Source organism: Marmota marmota, unplaced genomic scaffold (genome assembly GCF_001458135.2).
Source record: "Marmota marmota marmota unplaced genomic scaffold, marMar, whole genome shotgun sequence".
NCBI lineage: Eukaryota > Metazoa > Chordata > Mammalia > Rodentia > Sciuridae > Marmota > Marmota marmota.
In genome coordinates, this window is record NW_025999880.1 from 1,150,156 (window position 1) to 1,166,444 (window position 16,289).

At 36.6% G+C, this 16,289-nt stretch overlaps 1 protein-coding gene across 3 annotated transcripts in view; it reads left to right on the top strand.

Moving 5' to 3' along the window:
• Nucleotides 1–16,289, top strand: part of Acaca (acetyl-CoA carboxylase alpha) — a 236,173-nt gene that overhangs the window by 116,510 nt on the left and 103,374 nt on the right. For 2 of the 3 annotated variants that reach the window (XM_048787899.1, XM_015495351.2), the window contains exons 28-33: nucleotides 5,627–5,650; nucleotides 8,278–8,421; nucleotides 9,213–9,309; nucleotides 10,460–10,567; nucleotides 15,268–15,324; nucleotides 15,597–15,641. In XM_048787899.1, the coding sequence (XP_048643856.1) occupies nucleotides 5,627–5,650; nucleotides 8,278–8,421; nucleotides 9,213–9,309; nucleotides 10,460–10,567; nucleotides 15,268–15,324; nucleotides 15,597–15,641 (475 nt within the window). The remainder of the gene's footprint in view (nucleotides 1–5,626; nucleotides 5,651–8,277; nucleotides 8,422–9,212; nucleotides 9,310–10,459; nucleotides 10,568–15,267; nucleotides 15,325–15,596; nucleotides 15,642–16,289) is intronic. The other variant, XM_015495352.2, reaches the window with a different exon arrangement.

The following is a 16,289-nucleotide window of genomic DNA, read 5'->3' on the forward strand; positions in this document are numbered from 1 at the left end:
CCTCCTCCTCCTCCTCCTCCTCCTCCTCCTCCTCCTCCTCCTTCTTCTTGCTAGGCATTCTTCTGTCAGAGTATGTTATCTTCTTGACCTTCTACCCCAAGACTTTAAATTTTTTTCTGGGAACTGTAGTTATAACCTATTTGGTATTCCTGGGTGTTCTCCATCAGAGGATCCTATCAGAACTTCACTCAGGGAAGCTCCTGGTCTGGATTTATCCACCTCTTCCTAAATTCCCTTCACTTGAACAGCAGTTTAAGAATAGTTAGGAACCTGGGCTGGTGGTGTAGCTCAGTGGTAGAGCACTTGCCTAGCATGTGTGAGGCCTTGGGTTACATTCTTAGCGCCTGTCTGAAAGAGAAAGAATAATATGGGCTGGGGTTGTGGCTCAGCGGTAGAGCGCTCGCCTAGCATGCGGGAGGCCCTGGGTTGGATCCTCAACACCACATAAAAATAAATAAATAAACAAAATAAAGGTATTGTGTCTAACCAAAAAATAAATATTTTTTGAAAAAGAATAATATTAGTTAGAAGCCTGTATATATGTGTGACACATGTATATGTTTTTATGTGTTTCCTTTTTTACCTTCTTAGCATTTAAAAGTTATGTTCTATTATACATGAAATGTTTTGAAGGGAGAGGATTTTTTTTTTTTTTTCCTTAAGATGACTTATAGCCAGTTAGCAGTTGTTCTTTAAGGAGACATGTGAGTTTCTTCAGTCATTTTCTTGGTGCAGGAACATTCAGGACAGCTTGTCTACTTCTAGGACCTAATTCTCTTGTCTAAGATTCCATAAGCCCAGCTCTTTAGTGAGTTCAGCTAGTTTTTTATGGATTAATCCTGAAGGTTAGATTATATGATTCAACATTCCCTTTTCTCTTTCTTTTAATAGTGAGTCTCAGGGTTTAGAGCCCAGGGTGTGTTGTGTCTTTTTCCCCCTAGTATTACTCACTGATGCTAGAAAGGCAAAAGCTTGTTACACTGAGGCAGCATCCTGAATGCCTTTGTTTTTGACAATTTACTGAATCATTTGACATTCAGGATTTCACTTAGCTTTGGGCATATTAAATGCCTCAGAATAATCTGGAAACAAATAAGTATTTCAGTCGTCCTATGAATTTAGTACTCTAAAATATAGCTGTTTTATACAAACATGTAAGGTAAATTGCCCCATAAACACTGTGGCTATGCATATGGCTCTGTGTATTTTGAGAGTCTGGGAGTAAAAAATTTAATACTCCAAATGATTTTTATGTGTAACACAAACTAACAAACATGGGTTATTTAAAAAAATTTTTGAATGTATGATTCAAATAAGGATCATCAAAATTGATGCAGGAGATGGGAAGAATACGTTGTTGTATATTTCTGTACATATATAATGGATAAGGATCTATTGGTGTTCATTTCTACTTCTTAGATGGAAATCCACACTTTGGTTATGTTGGATTGCATTGTACCTTCTTTGCTATTTGCTCCTTGTGAATTTGGCCTTCTGTTTTATGTTTTAATTCAAGTACTTTCCTTTTCTCTTGCCTTTTATCCAGAAGAGGTTGGCTGTGTTCTCCCCTGATAACACATATTTTGGTCATGGCTGGATTTAGGCTGCCTGGCATTTTCAATGTTCAGCTGTCGGTGGATGGCCTCTGGACCTTCTTTTCATTTGTGAGGAAGGTTAGAAATCAGAAGCCTTTCACATGACTAATCAGCAGCCTGCTGCCATTCTTGAGAATTCTGATAATCTTTGACATCCAGAGATTAGACCCTTCTTTGGATAGTACTAAGATACTCAAAAGTCATCCAACTTGTAGCAATTTTTTATTTTTTTTAAGCAGTGGGAACACTTGGTTGTAGTTAGCTTGGCAGAATGAGCTATAAATAAATAAAGTCCTACAGTGTTTGCTTCTGTGATTCAGGGTAGTCTGCTGATAAGATGCAAACATCTGGCAGAAGAGAAGATTCTCAGCAGGTTTAAGTGCTTACCAAAGTGCTTTCCTGGATCCATGGCTCAGCCTCTAGTCTCTGCTGTGTTATTTTGGCACTCTAGACTTGTAAGATTGGAGAGTTGAGTTTAAAACTCTCAATATATCATTAGGGTAGCCCAAGGTCCCTTCTTGTCAAGGAAGACTAGCTGATTCCAGGGGGGAAGGAAAAGCAGAATCCAGGGCACCTGTAAATCCCTGTAGTTTTGTGCTGTGGGTTTGTAGCTAATTATACGGCAGGCAGCCGTAATATGCTGTAACCCTGTTGGCGTGCTTATTTCAGAAAGAGCGAAATCTTCCAGCAGAGCAAAGAGGGGGCTTTGTAGGGGCTGCAAATGAATGAAGCAACAATCATTTTATTGTAAACTAATACTTTGCAGCAGAATCTGGGCATCTGAACTTCAAGTGTGTATGGGGATGGGGGTGTGCCAATAGAAATACATGTTTCAGATGTGTTTTACAGCTCTTGATTTGGATTCTCCTGCAGATACAGTCACACAAGGAGACCACCACTGGTCACAGCCAGTAAAATTGCTCTTTCTCCTATGGTACTGCTGTTAGTGACTGCTAGTAGGTTATTCAGCCGACCTCTTCTGATTCTGCTTTGCTGCCTGATTTCAAAAGATTTGCCCTATACTGGCTCTCAGTCACAGCTTGATGTAACCACTGCTTGTTTGCATGCATCCTCATCATTTTCATATAGGTCTCTTTTTTCCTTCTTCAAGTTAGAAGGCAAAATAATAGGGAGCATTTTTATATAATAAAAGATTTATGTAGGGCCAGCTAGACTCAAGCAAAATGAAATTCAGTTGGAAGGGATGGTAAAAAGGCTCAGAGAACTTGTGACTGCCAGAGAAGTCAGTGTTTCTTAAATTAAAGAAGGTTCAGCTAGCAGGCTGCAACTCCGACTTTGCATTCATATTGAAGCAGGCTTTCTAGCCATGCTGGGCAAGGCAGATCAATAAAATCAGAAGTGACTTAATTCCAGGAACCTCAGAATTCAAAGGATTTCTCTTGTCCTTCTTTTAAAGTCCATATTGATGAGGAATGCTAACTTCAGGAGCAGGGATGAGAAAATGCCAGGTCTAGGTGCTGGTTTGTTGACACCATGTTGAACATGTCCTTGGAAAGCATTCACTTTGATTTCTCAGTTATCATATCTGTAAAATGGAGCTAATTTACTAGAAGGAAAGTGATTGCAATATTTTAAAACATGAGAAGATTCATCATAATAAGTGCTTTAAAAAATCCAAATAGCAGATTTGGGAAGTGAATTTATATTTCATTTATATACTTGAAAATATAGTTGATTGCCTAATTGAGATGGAGCACTTTTGCTACTTTTGCATGAGGAGTATACTGTGAAACATGGTAGATTTTATTTTATTTTTAGCCACATAAATGGAATATTTTACTCATCTTTGCACAAACTATGGATCTAGCCTTCTGATGTAATACCGTAGTGTGCAGTGTGCTGAATTTGTCATATTGTTAAGATGATAAAAGAGCCAGTGTAGGTGGAAAAAAAAATTGCCTGTGTAGGATAATAAAATATATAAGTGAGCAATATGGACACCATTAAGCATTTACCTGTTAACAGTTTATCCTTCCTTCTCTAGTCATCTCTGCTCTGACCACACTAATTTTCATTCTACCAAAGAGGATAAGCCAGCTCTAAATTTACCTCTTACATGATTGATTTGGAGGCCATCCCTTTAAAGATTGTAGATACTAGGCGTTTTAGTAGTTTGTTTTTTTTTTTAACCCCATGCTGTGTGTATGGTGCATAATTCCCATAACAAAGCAGCAGGGGGCTCCCTCTGAGAGCTGGATACTTGATAATGTAGAAGAGCTGGCTTTTTCTTGGTGGTGTTCTTTTCAATTTAGGCCCTTTTCTCAGAAAAACTTGGCCATCATCCTGTGAAGACTCCCAAAGGAATTAGAGTGTAGCTATAGAAGCAGTAAGACCTTTTTATTAGTTTAAGAAATTGGTTAACAGTTGAGATGCTACTGGTTTCTAAACTCCAGAAACCTGCATGAATGGTCCCTGAAATTGCTTTGGTTGTAGGGTTCTTTCTGAACTGAGGTTCATGGTAAGAGACTGTGCAAATAGCCCCATTATTTAGAATCTTTTTGCATCTTGAAAGGAACACTTTTCTATAGTCTCATTACCACCTGCAGTTTTAGTTTTTTGTTCAGTTACACCTCCCTTTCATCTAGAATCTTTGCATACTTTTCTTGTATTTATGAGGGCCCAGTGTGTTATGATGACTAAGAATTTCTTATAAAATAAGACCCATTCTCCTGAGTGAGAGCTCAAGGAATCCAGGTAGGAGAGGTTCAGGTTTTTGTACTTGGAGTTTGCTCTTGCTGCCTTATGAATTCACTCTGTGATAACAGGTTTGATGCAAGGAGCATTGCTACCCACAAATCACATGAGGTATACAGTTTGTGTGCAGTGATATGTCACAGCTTTTTATTTATATGGCCAGCTCAGTCTGTTCTGCTCCTTTCACTGCCATGGCAAGTGCATCACTTTCCTCCCTCATATCATCAGCACCACCCACTATGTTCTGCCCATTAAGTCCTCTGTGTGCCAGAAAACTCCAACAATGATTAAATGCTGATCAAAGAATGTAAGGTTAAGATAGCAACCAATCAACCACTTTTTATTGCCCCGAAATTGTGGGTGGTAAGTATAACTTTGCCCATTTAACATTGAAAATAAGGATTTTTATTTGATTCTTTATCAGTTGGGGAAATGACTGACATTAAGATTTTAAATAATAGTGGCAAAGAGAACACAAGAGACTTGCCTTATTTCCCATTCTTATTCTAGTCTTTCTTTGATGATTTTGGCATATTCTTTATGAGAAAGTTCTAGGACTAGTCAATTTTCAGTAGGGTTTTATTTACGAAGAGTCCTAGAGTTTTTAAGCTAATATTTTTTTAAAAATAATTATTACCCTAAATTCATTTAATTAAAAAGTATTAATTAATTTTAACCAATTATACCACTCTAGTGATAGAATCACTTATCATGATTTTCAGTTTAAGCTCCTATGGCACAGGGTACCCTCCATTCCTCTCCCCACAGAAGCAAGAATATGACTGAAAAACTGGAAACTCAGATCACTGGATTCTTTTCTTTAGAAGAGCATTTGTAGGTCCATTACAAATTGTAGAAAAACAATTAAGGTGTAGGAGAAACTGTGTAATCAACTTCTCTTATTACACCTTTAATAATAGAAACAAGAAATGAGTCTTTAAGAATCTTGTCAAGAATTGTATTTCATGTTGCAGCTTAAGACAACATACCATATCATATAGCTTGAATTAATTTTCATTAGTCTGTGTTTTACCAATACTATGAATAATTGTTTTATAATAGAGTTATTTTGAAAACTCCATGGCAAATACATTTTGACCCTTTCCTCAACAGCTGCTGTAGAGAGGTAGGTCAGGAGGCATGCCTCTTTGGAGGCACCCTGGGGGTTGAAGGGTAATGAGCACTTAATTATGTCTGCTGAATGCTAGAGCTGCCAAACCGGAGCTCCTTGTGACTGGTCTGTATCTACTCTGACAATTCTTTTATTATGGCTTTCACTAACCTATCAGTAACTAACTGTGGTTGTTTAATTACAGAGGGAACATCCCCACGCTAAACAGGTACCGTATGTTTAGTTTCTTTTCCAATTAAAAGCACCTCTCTCTCTCTCTTTTTTTTTCTTATAACTTAGAAAGCGAAACCAGGAAAAATAATGCTACACTTGACAAGTTAATGTGTTATCTTCTGCTAGAGAGTCCTGAGCTCCCCTTTGGACAGACTAAATTACTATTTCTGTTTGGAAAACGTGTTTTCAGCTTTTCTTCAGCTGTTCTAAAAGCAATACTTGAACACATCAGTATGGAAAAACTCCTATTTAACTGTATGTGATAGGGAGTTTGTCTGCCTGATGTTCAGCTTTACTGAAAACATCTTTTGCTGAGTTCTCTGTCTAGTTGGGACTTTGAGGAGAAACCATTAAGGGTACTCCTATCTGCAAATTGTTCACAGTCTTTTCAATTTTTAGTTGCTCTAAGTTGTTCCTCCTTTAAGAGGAGTACAAATCTAGATATAGTTGATTTCATGTTTTATGAGTTTGTTAGCTAATATTTTCTGAAATATTAGTTTTATAATGATTTGAAAGTCAAGTTTTGATTTTAAACCTATAATAAGATGAACATTGGAAAAATATATTTAGGTTTTGATATGTTCAGCCCTGTGAAGAGGTTTCCAGGTCAATATAACACAAGTGACTTTAGTATTTACTTTGTGTTCCTCCTGCCTTTCGAGCCAAGCAAGGTAACACAATGCAAGTTTGAGAGAATAGCGGTTCTGCTTGGAGTTGAATCTACAAAGTGCGAAGGCAGTGAACTCTTTGTAGATAATGTTAGATGTGAAAATAATTATAGGTTTACATTTATTTTGTACCTCTCCCTTTAGAATATTAAGTAATCAAAACTGATCATAGCTTTTAGAGTTCAGTTGAGATGTGGAGAAGAAAGGCAGTGTTTTTATAGGATCCTCCAGTCTCCCCTTAGAGAGTGGACTTGGTTCATTCTGCCTGCCCTTAGCTGTGCTGGCCCAGGAGCATAGTAGAGAAGGGAAACTGAATAGTATATATTTCCCATGGGGTTCAGTCTAGGGTAAAAGATATTAACCCTATGTTTGCTACAAACACAGCCTGTTGATTTTGTAGAGGGAGTTCCATTTAAATGTTATCGGGAACCCTTATATCTTTTCTGTCTAATACCACACAGGTAGAAAAATACCTCAGAAAGTTGCTCCTTTAGTAAATATATTTGGTGAACCTAGAAAAGAACAGAATGATAGCATTTCTGGGTTAATACAGCTCATAATCCCAGTTTCTAGTGAGTGCCATGTGTAAGACTTGCTTGATGTGTGTTTCATTTGTTTGTTTCACTCATGGTATCCATGGTTTCCTCTCCCACTCTGCCTTTCTATTCCCTAGTATTGTCAAAAGATGACATACCTTTCCGTAGTCATCATTTACCAAAGGAATGAAAGCCAGGAGTGTCAGTCTCTATAGTCTGTGTGAGCAGCATTTCCATCCTATAAAGAATTCCATTGCCTTTTACAAGTATGATTTGCAATAGGGTGCAGTAAATACCCAGGTCTCAAGTTCACGTTGCTGGCTTTCTTCCTCCTGCAGCACTGCAGGTGGTATACTTTAAGGAGATTTTTGGGCAGTTCCCCAAAGTGCAGGTGCCATGGCCTCACTCTGAACTTGCTTCAGATCAGTATGTCAGTAACATGTCAGGCAAATCCTGGAGGCATCCATTAGCTTGGTCCTTCCTAACAGGCTGTCCTGATTGACTGGGCATTCAGAAATACCTTGCAGTATTATTTATCAGTGCGTACTTCTGAGGTGCATCAAGGAATATTCAGATTTATTACAGTTTAGATTGAACAAATCAGTTCAGTTCTCTTCAAGCATCTTCATTTAGCAACTATTTGTCATGCTTACACATACTTTGAGACCCATGCTCTGCTTTTCGTATCTTGCTGGAAATTATTAAGAGCTCTCAATGAAGATATTTTTGCTTTGGTATAGAATTGTTTAAATATAAAAAGGAAATTTTGCAATTTGGGGTTAAAAAATGTCTCTCTTTTTAAAAAGAGAGGACTATAATTCTAACTATCCCTATCAGCCCATTAAAGTAAAAGGTAAATACCTCAGTAAAGTTCATTTTATAGACAGACTTGTTTCTGTACCATAAATAATGCTTTTTTGTAATGATTTACTAAACCATTTTATTCTTCTTAATTAGAATTCTTATTTTATATACATGTGTTTACCTATCTATACATCTGTGAATACTTAACCTATCACAGTTCCTAGAGAAAAAAATGCCTTAAGTGTTGCATAATTACTCAGTTTGCATATTTCCTTTTAATGGAGGGAATGTTTGGGGAGGGGGAAGATGCAGGATGGTTTTTAACCCCTATGTGGTATTCATTCATCAGACATGTCATGCTGTGAAATTCCTGACACAACTTAACATTTCTATTTAAAGAAACTTTGAATGATGAAAATTTAGTTTGTTTGGGGAAATTCAAGTGAAACATGAATCTAACAAAACAACCTTGTCTATAGTGGGCAAAAAACCATATCTGCTCTGCAACCTGACCCTACTTCAGAGTTTTCTCCTATCTTCTTTTCCCTGTTGTTACCTCCCAATCCTCATTCCTACCCTCCTTGTCTAATGAACTCGATTGAATTGCCCTTTAGAATGTCCTTCTCCTCCAACCTCAACCACTATGGCATGACTCATGTAGCTAGTGTCAGCGATGTGCTGTTGGACAACTCTTTCACACCACCATGTCAGCGGATGGGTGGAATGGTCTCTTTTCGGACTTTTGAAGATTTTGTCAGGTAAGATATTGTGGAACTGTGTTTGTATAAGGGGAGCCGTGGATCTGTCTATTTGGGGGTCTCACCTTCCCCAGAATGGCCATGAACTAGTTAAAGAGGTATCACCCTTATTGTATATGCCTTCAGAGAAATATATCTTTTCATTTCCATCTCTCATTCAGACTCTACAAGCCTCTGCTTGTAGTATGAGCATGGTCAGAAAAAAAAAAAAAAGAAACAAACAAAAATCATCTTTTCCTTAGACGCTAACAGAAGAAGCTGTCTGCTCTGTGATGAGTGAAATGTCAGGAGAAATTAAACACAACACTAGAGTGAGCCCCACCAGAGACGATACATCTTTTGATTAAATGCATTCAGCATCTATCTCTTGATGTATACTGGTGCATTACCCTAGGGGGAGGGGTAATTACATTGGTCTGTCACTGCTCCAGTCCCAGGCTCTTTCTGTTACTTTAAGACTGATGATGACAGCAGTGCTCATATCTTACATATAGCGAAACAAAAAAAAAAAAAAAAAAAAAACCCAAAAAGCACTAGATCTTTCTTTTTTAAAAAGAAAATATATATATGGTTTATTAAAATTTAAACAATCTATCCTCCTAATTTCTGCCACTTGGTGAAATTTTGCATGTCATCTCCAGCCACTGGTGATTCTATTCAGTTGACTATTGAGCACAGGGCAGCATAGATTATTCTTTTAGACTGAGCTGCCAATGGTAGCATTAGTTTCCTGCCACTTAGGTTTTCTGCCACTCAGATTTTCATGGTGGGTGTTTCTCTATATTTTTCAGAATATTTGATGACGTGATGGGCTGCTTCTCCGACTCCCCACCCCAAAGCCCCACATTCCCAGAGGCAGGCCATACATCTCTATATGATGAAGACAAGGTATAGTGAGTAACCCCTTTGGGAGTCTGCTTTGTTCTTTCAGACACAGGACTTGTACTATATACTATCTTTCTGACTTTGGAACATATGGAGACATAGGACTTGTACTGTGTACTATCTTTCTGACTTTGGGATATGATAGAGAAGAACTTACTTTTTAACCCTACTTTACATTTTTTAATTTAATATGCCTCATTGAAGTATTTTTGGAAACAGGTCATGAATTTTTTTTCCTTTTTTTGTGGTACTGGGGATTGAACCCAGGGGTGCTCACTACTGAACTACTTCTCCAGCCCTTTTAGTTTTTGAGACAGGATCTCTCTAAGTTCTTCAGGTTGGCCTCAAACTTTCAATCCGCCTGCCTCATCCTCTGTAGTAGCTGCAGTTACTGGCATGTATTACTGTGCCTGGCTAAATTCTTAATTTAAAGAAATACTAATTAATCTTAGAACCCATAGTGTAGAATGGACTCAGCTATATCCATTGCAGCTGCCTCTCAGTCTCTGCATGTTGTTTTAAAGATTTGAACCTTGATTGCTGAATTTTTACTCAGTTATGGTTTGTATCTTTTCATCTTGGTGTTATTATAGTCCTCAGGGAATAGTAGATTTTTAGACTGCAGAAAAATAGATATTTGTTTAAAACTTTGTACTTTGATGAAATCTCTTCTTTTCATTTCTTAGTAAACACATTGTTCTGTTCTTCACCTACAACATTATTTTCCCATAGTTTGATACTTCCAGTGTTGGATGAACCATAAGGAGATATTTTATGTGAGAATATGGTCAGATGGTTTCTTTCACTCATTTCTCTTCACATTCATTGAAGAATGGTGGCAAATAAAATGGTTTAACTCCCATTTTGGTAGTGAAAAAGTTGAGACATGGTGATCTTCAAGTTCATGTCTAGTCAAGATAAAGCTAATTCAAGCTAATACCTTTGCTGGCTTATCTTTTCTGTGTTTTTTTTTTAGTTTCTTTTGTGGCTGTTAGGCAGTACTTCAGTTTGTTTATTCCTACTGATTAGAAAAACAGAACAACCTGTGGAGGTGGACTTCTTTTTTATGTTATTCTGCCAGGTGCTATAACTTATTCTTGCTTCTGTGTTAGCCAGTGTCGTCATTTCTTTGGTTTGTGTTCTTGGGTTCCAGGTCCCCAGGGATGAACCAATTCACATTCTGAATGTGGCTATCAAGACTGATGGTGATATTGAGGACGACAGGCTGGCAGCAATGTTCAGAGAGTTTACCCAACAAAATGTAAGTCCTTGATTAAGCGAAGCTGGTGGTGGCCCTTCCTGCTGGTTGTCAAAGGCATCCCCCACCCTGCACCAGAATGGGGATTGAACCTAGGGTCTGGCACATGCTAGGCAAGTGTTCTACTGCTGAACCTTTTTTTTTTTTTTTTTTTAAAGATAGGGTGGCACTAAATTGCTAAGACTGACCTCAAACTCCTTATTATTTACTGGAATTATGAGTGTGCAACACTGTGCCTGACAAAAACCATCCTTTTATCCGTTGCTACTTGTAAGGTTTATCATTTATAATGGCTATGTCTTTTATCATAACCATCAGAATTGTGGCTAGTTCTGCCTATAAGAATAAAATTCTAAAGAAATTTGGAGGAGGGGACTGGGGATTGAACTGAATTGCACTCAGCCATTGAGCCACATCTGCAGCCCTATTTTGTATTTTATTTAGAGACAGGGTCTCACTGAGTTGCTCAGCACCTCGTTTTTGCTGAGGCTGGCTTTGAACTCGCTATCCTCCTGCCTCAGGCTTCCAAGCCGCAGGGATTACAGGTGTGCACCACTGCACCTGGCTATGGCTATGAATATCTTTTTGTGTCAACAAATATTTGAAATGTTTTTAAGGAAAGTTATGTTCGTAAAGTTTAAGCTTTCTAGTCTTAAAATTCCAGTTACCTCCTTAATATTTTATGTCTTTTTTTTTTAAGTACATTTTTTGAGAGGCAGGTACCGGGGATTGAACTCGGGGGGGCTCTCGACCACTGAGCCTCATCTCCAGCCATGTTTTGTATTTTATTTAGAGACATGATCTAACCCAGTTGCTTAGTGCCTAACTTTTTGCTGATGCTGGCTTTGAACTCATGATCCTCATGCCTCAGCCTCCCGAGCAGCTAGGATTACAGGCATGTGCCACCATGTTCAGCCTCTTTTGTTTCCTAATTCCACATGTGTAAGCCCAAACACAACACAAATCCCTTCTCTGTCTTTCTCTTCTTTCCTTCAAAAATATTAGTTATGCTTCCATCCTCCTTTCAATTTATATCAGTTTGATATCTCACATTTATAAACTCCATAGTCTGAACTTAAAGTCTCATCATTTTCCTTCACCTCTCACCTAGAAAGTTTTTTCCTCCCTTTCTCCCTTCTGCTTAAGAACTGTCTCAAATTTTACCTCTTTGGTGAGGACTTCTGAGTAACTCATTAACTCTGAGTAACTCCCTTGAATTACTCATTACCATATATTTATTAGCAATAAGAATAGTTTTTATTTGGGCTTGGGTGGTAGCTCAGTGGTAGAGCACTCGTCTAGCACATGCGAGACCCTAGGATCGATCCTCAGCACCACACAAAAATAAATTCATAAAAGGTATTGTGTCCACCTACAACTAAAAAATAAATAAATAAAAGTGGTTTTTATCTATAAAGATTCTTATAGTGAAATTGAGGGGACAGGATAGGCATGCTGAAAACGATAATCTGTAGTTAATTTTGTTGTATGGTGCTGAGGATTAAATCTAGAATTTCACACATAGTAGGCAAATGTTCTACTACTGAACTACATACACCCCACTCCTACAGTTAACATTTCGTTGTGGTATGTCATAAATGCCAAAGCACCCTCTTAAACTGCCTTTAGTTTGATGTAGCTCAGTTGTAAACTGTTTGTCTAGCATGCGTGAGGCCCTTATTCAACCCCCAGTACTGCAAAAAAACAAATACAAAACTGCCTTTAATGGCCGGACCCATGTGTTCTCTTTGAATGGATAGCACTTAGTCTACAGTGCTTGTTTTAGAGAAAAAATTCAATAGATGTTTTTAAAACTTAATTCAGCAGTATAAACAATTAGTGCCACTGGCATTCAAATCATGTAATTCTAATGGTAGATACCTAGGGAAAAGATGGAAACTTTGTAATTAACATGCATCAGCATTTACTCCATAATACTCTCAGGGCACATAGACTAGCTATGCTATCAAGGATTGCAGTGGCCGACATGAGTAAAAGGTACTTTCAGAGAAAGAAAAGTAGGTGACATGCCTGGGAATTTTTCTTTAGAAGAACAATTTACCTTCCTTCTTGTTCTTGGTCAGTGACCACATAAGGCCAGTGAGGCCAGTGACCTTTAGTGGAAGAATCCAAAGTTGTATATGGTGGTTGCCACTACTGCTTCATGAAATAAATCTATGAAAGTTTCTTCCCAGGTTTTGAAGCACTGATTGCCTGTATTTCATTTTTTCCATAATTGACCACAACTTTAAATTATTTATCACCTTCAGATCTAAATATTGTATATCATCACACAGACTTAAAGAGGTAGTGTCTTTATTTATTTATTTATAAAATATACAAATTTATTTAACATGAATAAGCAATAAGGGATTATTTTTTCCTTTATTTGACTTATAAGCTGTGACACAGAGAAATCTAGTCTTTGCCTAAGGTTATTCAGAAGGGTCAGGGTAGACTGTGCTGACATTCCAGGCCAAGAGAAGCTATTAACTGCATCAGGTATTGTGTTTATCTAGAAATATTTGGCATGTTCATCTCCTTATTTAAAAATATATATGAAAGAAGAAAAGGAAGGAAAAGCAATTTAAGAAAAGAAAGCTGAAGTGATAACTAGTTTTGTTTTTCACTTCATGATCATGCTCATAGCAGTTTAGAAAGTTTTTTTTTTAACGTACGCATTAAACTATCAAATAGGTTGATCCAAATTGTCCAAATAATCTTCTAGTCCCAGCATGTCTTTTTTTCTCTCATAGAAATTAGGATCATATATTTGTAAATGACTTGTGGAGGAGATTGAAGCAGTCAGTGTAAATGGAGTTTCTCCAGGTGCTGACGCCTAATCGCTGGGTAATAGCTGTGGACTTGCTGTGAGACCCACATTATTACAATGTAATCAGAATCCTGTTGCTCTGCTGTTATTGTCAGCCACTTGTGGAATTTTAAAAGCAATAACAATTTTGATTTTAAATCATGGCATTATTAAAGTTATTTTCTTCCCTTGCCAGAACATAGCTATTGATGCTTGCCTTTGAAGGACCTGACTATAGTGGAATTCTTTGTTGGTGTCAGAAGGAATGCTTCTGTTCCTGGTTACACTGGGAGACTAGGCACCACCATACCCCTTTTCTTTCTACACAGTTTTTTCCTTATTGTAGTGTCAGTATTTGGTTATTTATGCTAAGGAGCATGATGACAGTATGGAATATTTTTAAGTGTGGTTGGATCAAAACTTATATTTGACCTAGGAATTTATTATTAGAATTTATATATATAAAATTTATTTTTTCTGTATTTTTTGCTTATACTGTTAGTAAAGTCAATTTTATTACTGAGCAATACTGTAGAAGAAATAGAGAAATATGAGAAAATGTCCCAGAAAAATGTCCCATTCTTTATAAGGGGAAGCATATTTGGATTTTAAAAAAAGGGGGGGGGAAGCAAATTTGGATTGAAAAAAAATGAAAATTAAGAATTGGCTGGGGCTGGGGATGTGGCTCAAGTGGTAGCGCGCTCGCCTGGCATGCGTGCGGCCTGGGTTCGATCCTCAGCACCACATACAAAACAAACATGTTGTATCCGCCGATAACTAAAAAATAAATATTAAAATTCTCTCTCTCTCCCCCCTCTCTCACTCTCTCTTTTAAAAAAAAAAAAATTGGCTTGTGTCAAAACACATTCTACTGTCATGTATAACTAATTAGAACAAAATTTTTTAAAAAATTGGCTTTTGAACATATCTCTTGGTTAGAGTTATAGCAAGAAATGTTATCAAACTTAAGTCTGGATGTAGGTTGTAAAAGGCCATGTATTTTTTTTCTCTTTGTACTATTGATATATTCTCTCAAGTCATTCAATTGGTGGGATCATTTTTTCTATATGTTGCCATGTAGCCCCTTTGTTAGTACTCTTAAAAGCATGTCTTTCATTTAATTCATACTCTGTTTCTTTGCTTTTTGAGGTAAGTGAATAGTAAAGGATAGAGAGAGGCTAATTTCCAGAGGTCCAAGACTCTCTTAAGAGGCTATCTTGAGATTTCTAGTCTTTGTTTACTCCTAATATACCATTTGCCTATGCCAAGTGGAGATATGGATGCTCCTTAAATTTAAAAGCCTATTAAACATTGTTTTCAATAAATTTTAAAGATAACCTTTAAAAAAAAATAACTCCATGTAAAGTAAGGGGGAATTGTTTTTGAAGAACTGAAAGGTTAGGATTTGTTAGATTCTAGAAATGCTATATCTAATGGTAGGTAATATCTATATTCTAGGTAATATCTATATTTCTGTTTCATAGAAAGTTCTTTATTTTCATCTACTTGATTTCATTTAGCTTATACATCAGTAGTATTAATTTTCACATTTAAATACACAACCAATACTTTAATTTCTAAAAACATGAATTGTAGGCTTACTTTGGTGTGAAGCAATTCTGACAGAACTTAGGTGACTTCATATAACCCTTTCTCTTCCACAAAGTTTTCTTTCAATTTTTTTGCAAACCAATATAAAACCTATTCCTTAAGACTTAGCCACAGGAGCCATGTTAAAATCTGTTTATTTGCAAGTTTGAAGATTCAGAGCTGAGATTACAAATATCCAAATAGGGTACTTAACCCAAACAGAGTGTTACAAGGATTGAACAGGGTAAAATTTAGGTTGAATGGAGATGTCATCTATCTTATTTTATGTGTTTGTTCATAGAAAGCTACCTTGGTTGAGCATGGAATTCGACGCCTTACTTTTCTGGTTGCACAAAAGGTATTGATTGACATGGAAATTGTATGTGTATTTCTTGTGCTCTTACCACAATTTTTAAAATAAAGTGGGATTGTAGTAATATGCTTACTTATAGAATTTATGCAGAGAAATAACTTTTCCTATAAATTTAATTTTTAATAAACATTAGACAAAACATTTGAGATTCTGGGAAGGGCTTTCTAAACTCTTTACTTATTACTCAGTTCATTTAAAATGTTATTACTAATTGGTGGTTTCTATTGTTTTTTTTTTCTTTCTGTCTTACTTGAAAGGATTTTAGAAAGCAGGTCAACTGTGAGGTGGATCAGAGATTTCATGTAAGTAAAAGGAACAATTATGAAAGACAACTTACTGTTTTATCTGTTTGCCACCAATAACTGAAACAGAACATGTCTGAGTTATTTAGAAGGGTTTAGACTGCTGATGTTTGGTCTCTCTTCATTTAGAAAGTATTATGATGAATATTCAATCCTTCTATCAAGTGTTCCAGCAAAAGTTTTTTTCCTTTTTTAAAAAAAATTTTATAATGAATTCTTAATGTTTCTCTGAGAAATAGTTAAGGATGAGCATATGCTTTTCTTCAGATGAATAAGGTAGAAGTAGGAACTAATAATTTCTTCTGTGCACATATGAATCAATAATCAGTTGTACTTTGAGGTTTTGGCTTCTACCAAATATGGATTCAAGTTCTATTATCAAGAAATCTCACTTCTGAAGAATAGTGATTTATTATTAAAAATGCTGTAGCAGAGCCAAAGTTGCTATTTTTATCTTATGTTAATTCTAAGAATAGGAAATAAATAAAAATTAAGTATTCTTTTGTTTGTAGTTCCATTTACCTGAATTGACTTAAAAAAAATTTTTTTTGTAGTTGTAGATGGACAGCATTTCTTTATTGTTTGATTGTTATGTGGTGCTAAGGATCAAACCAGGGCCTCACAAATGCTATGTGAGTGCTCTGCCAC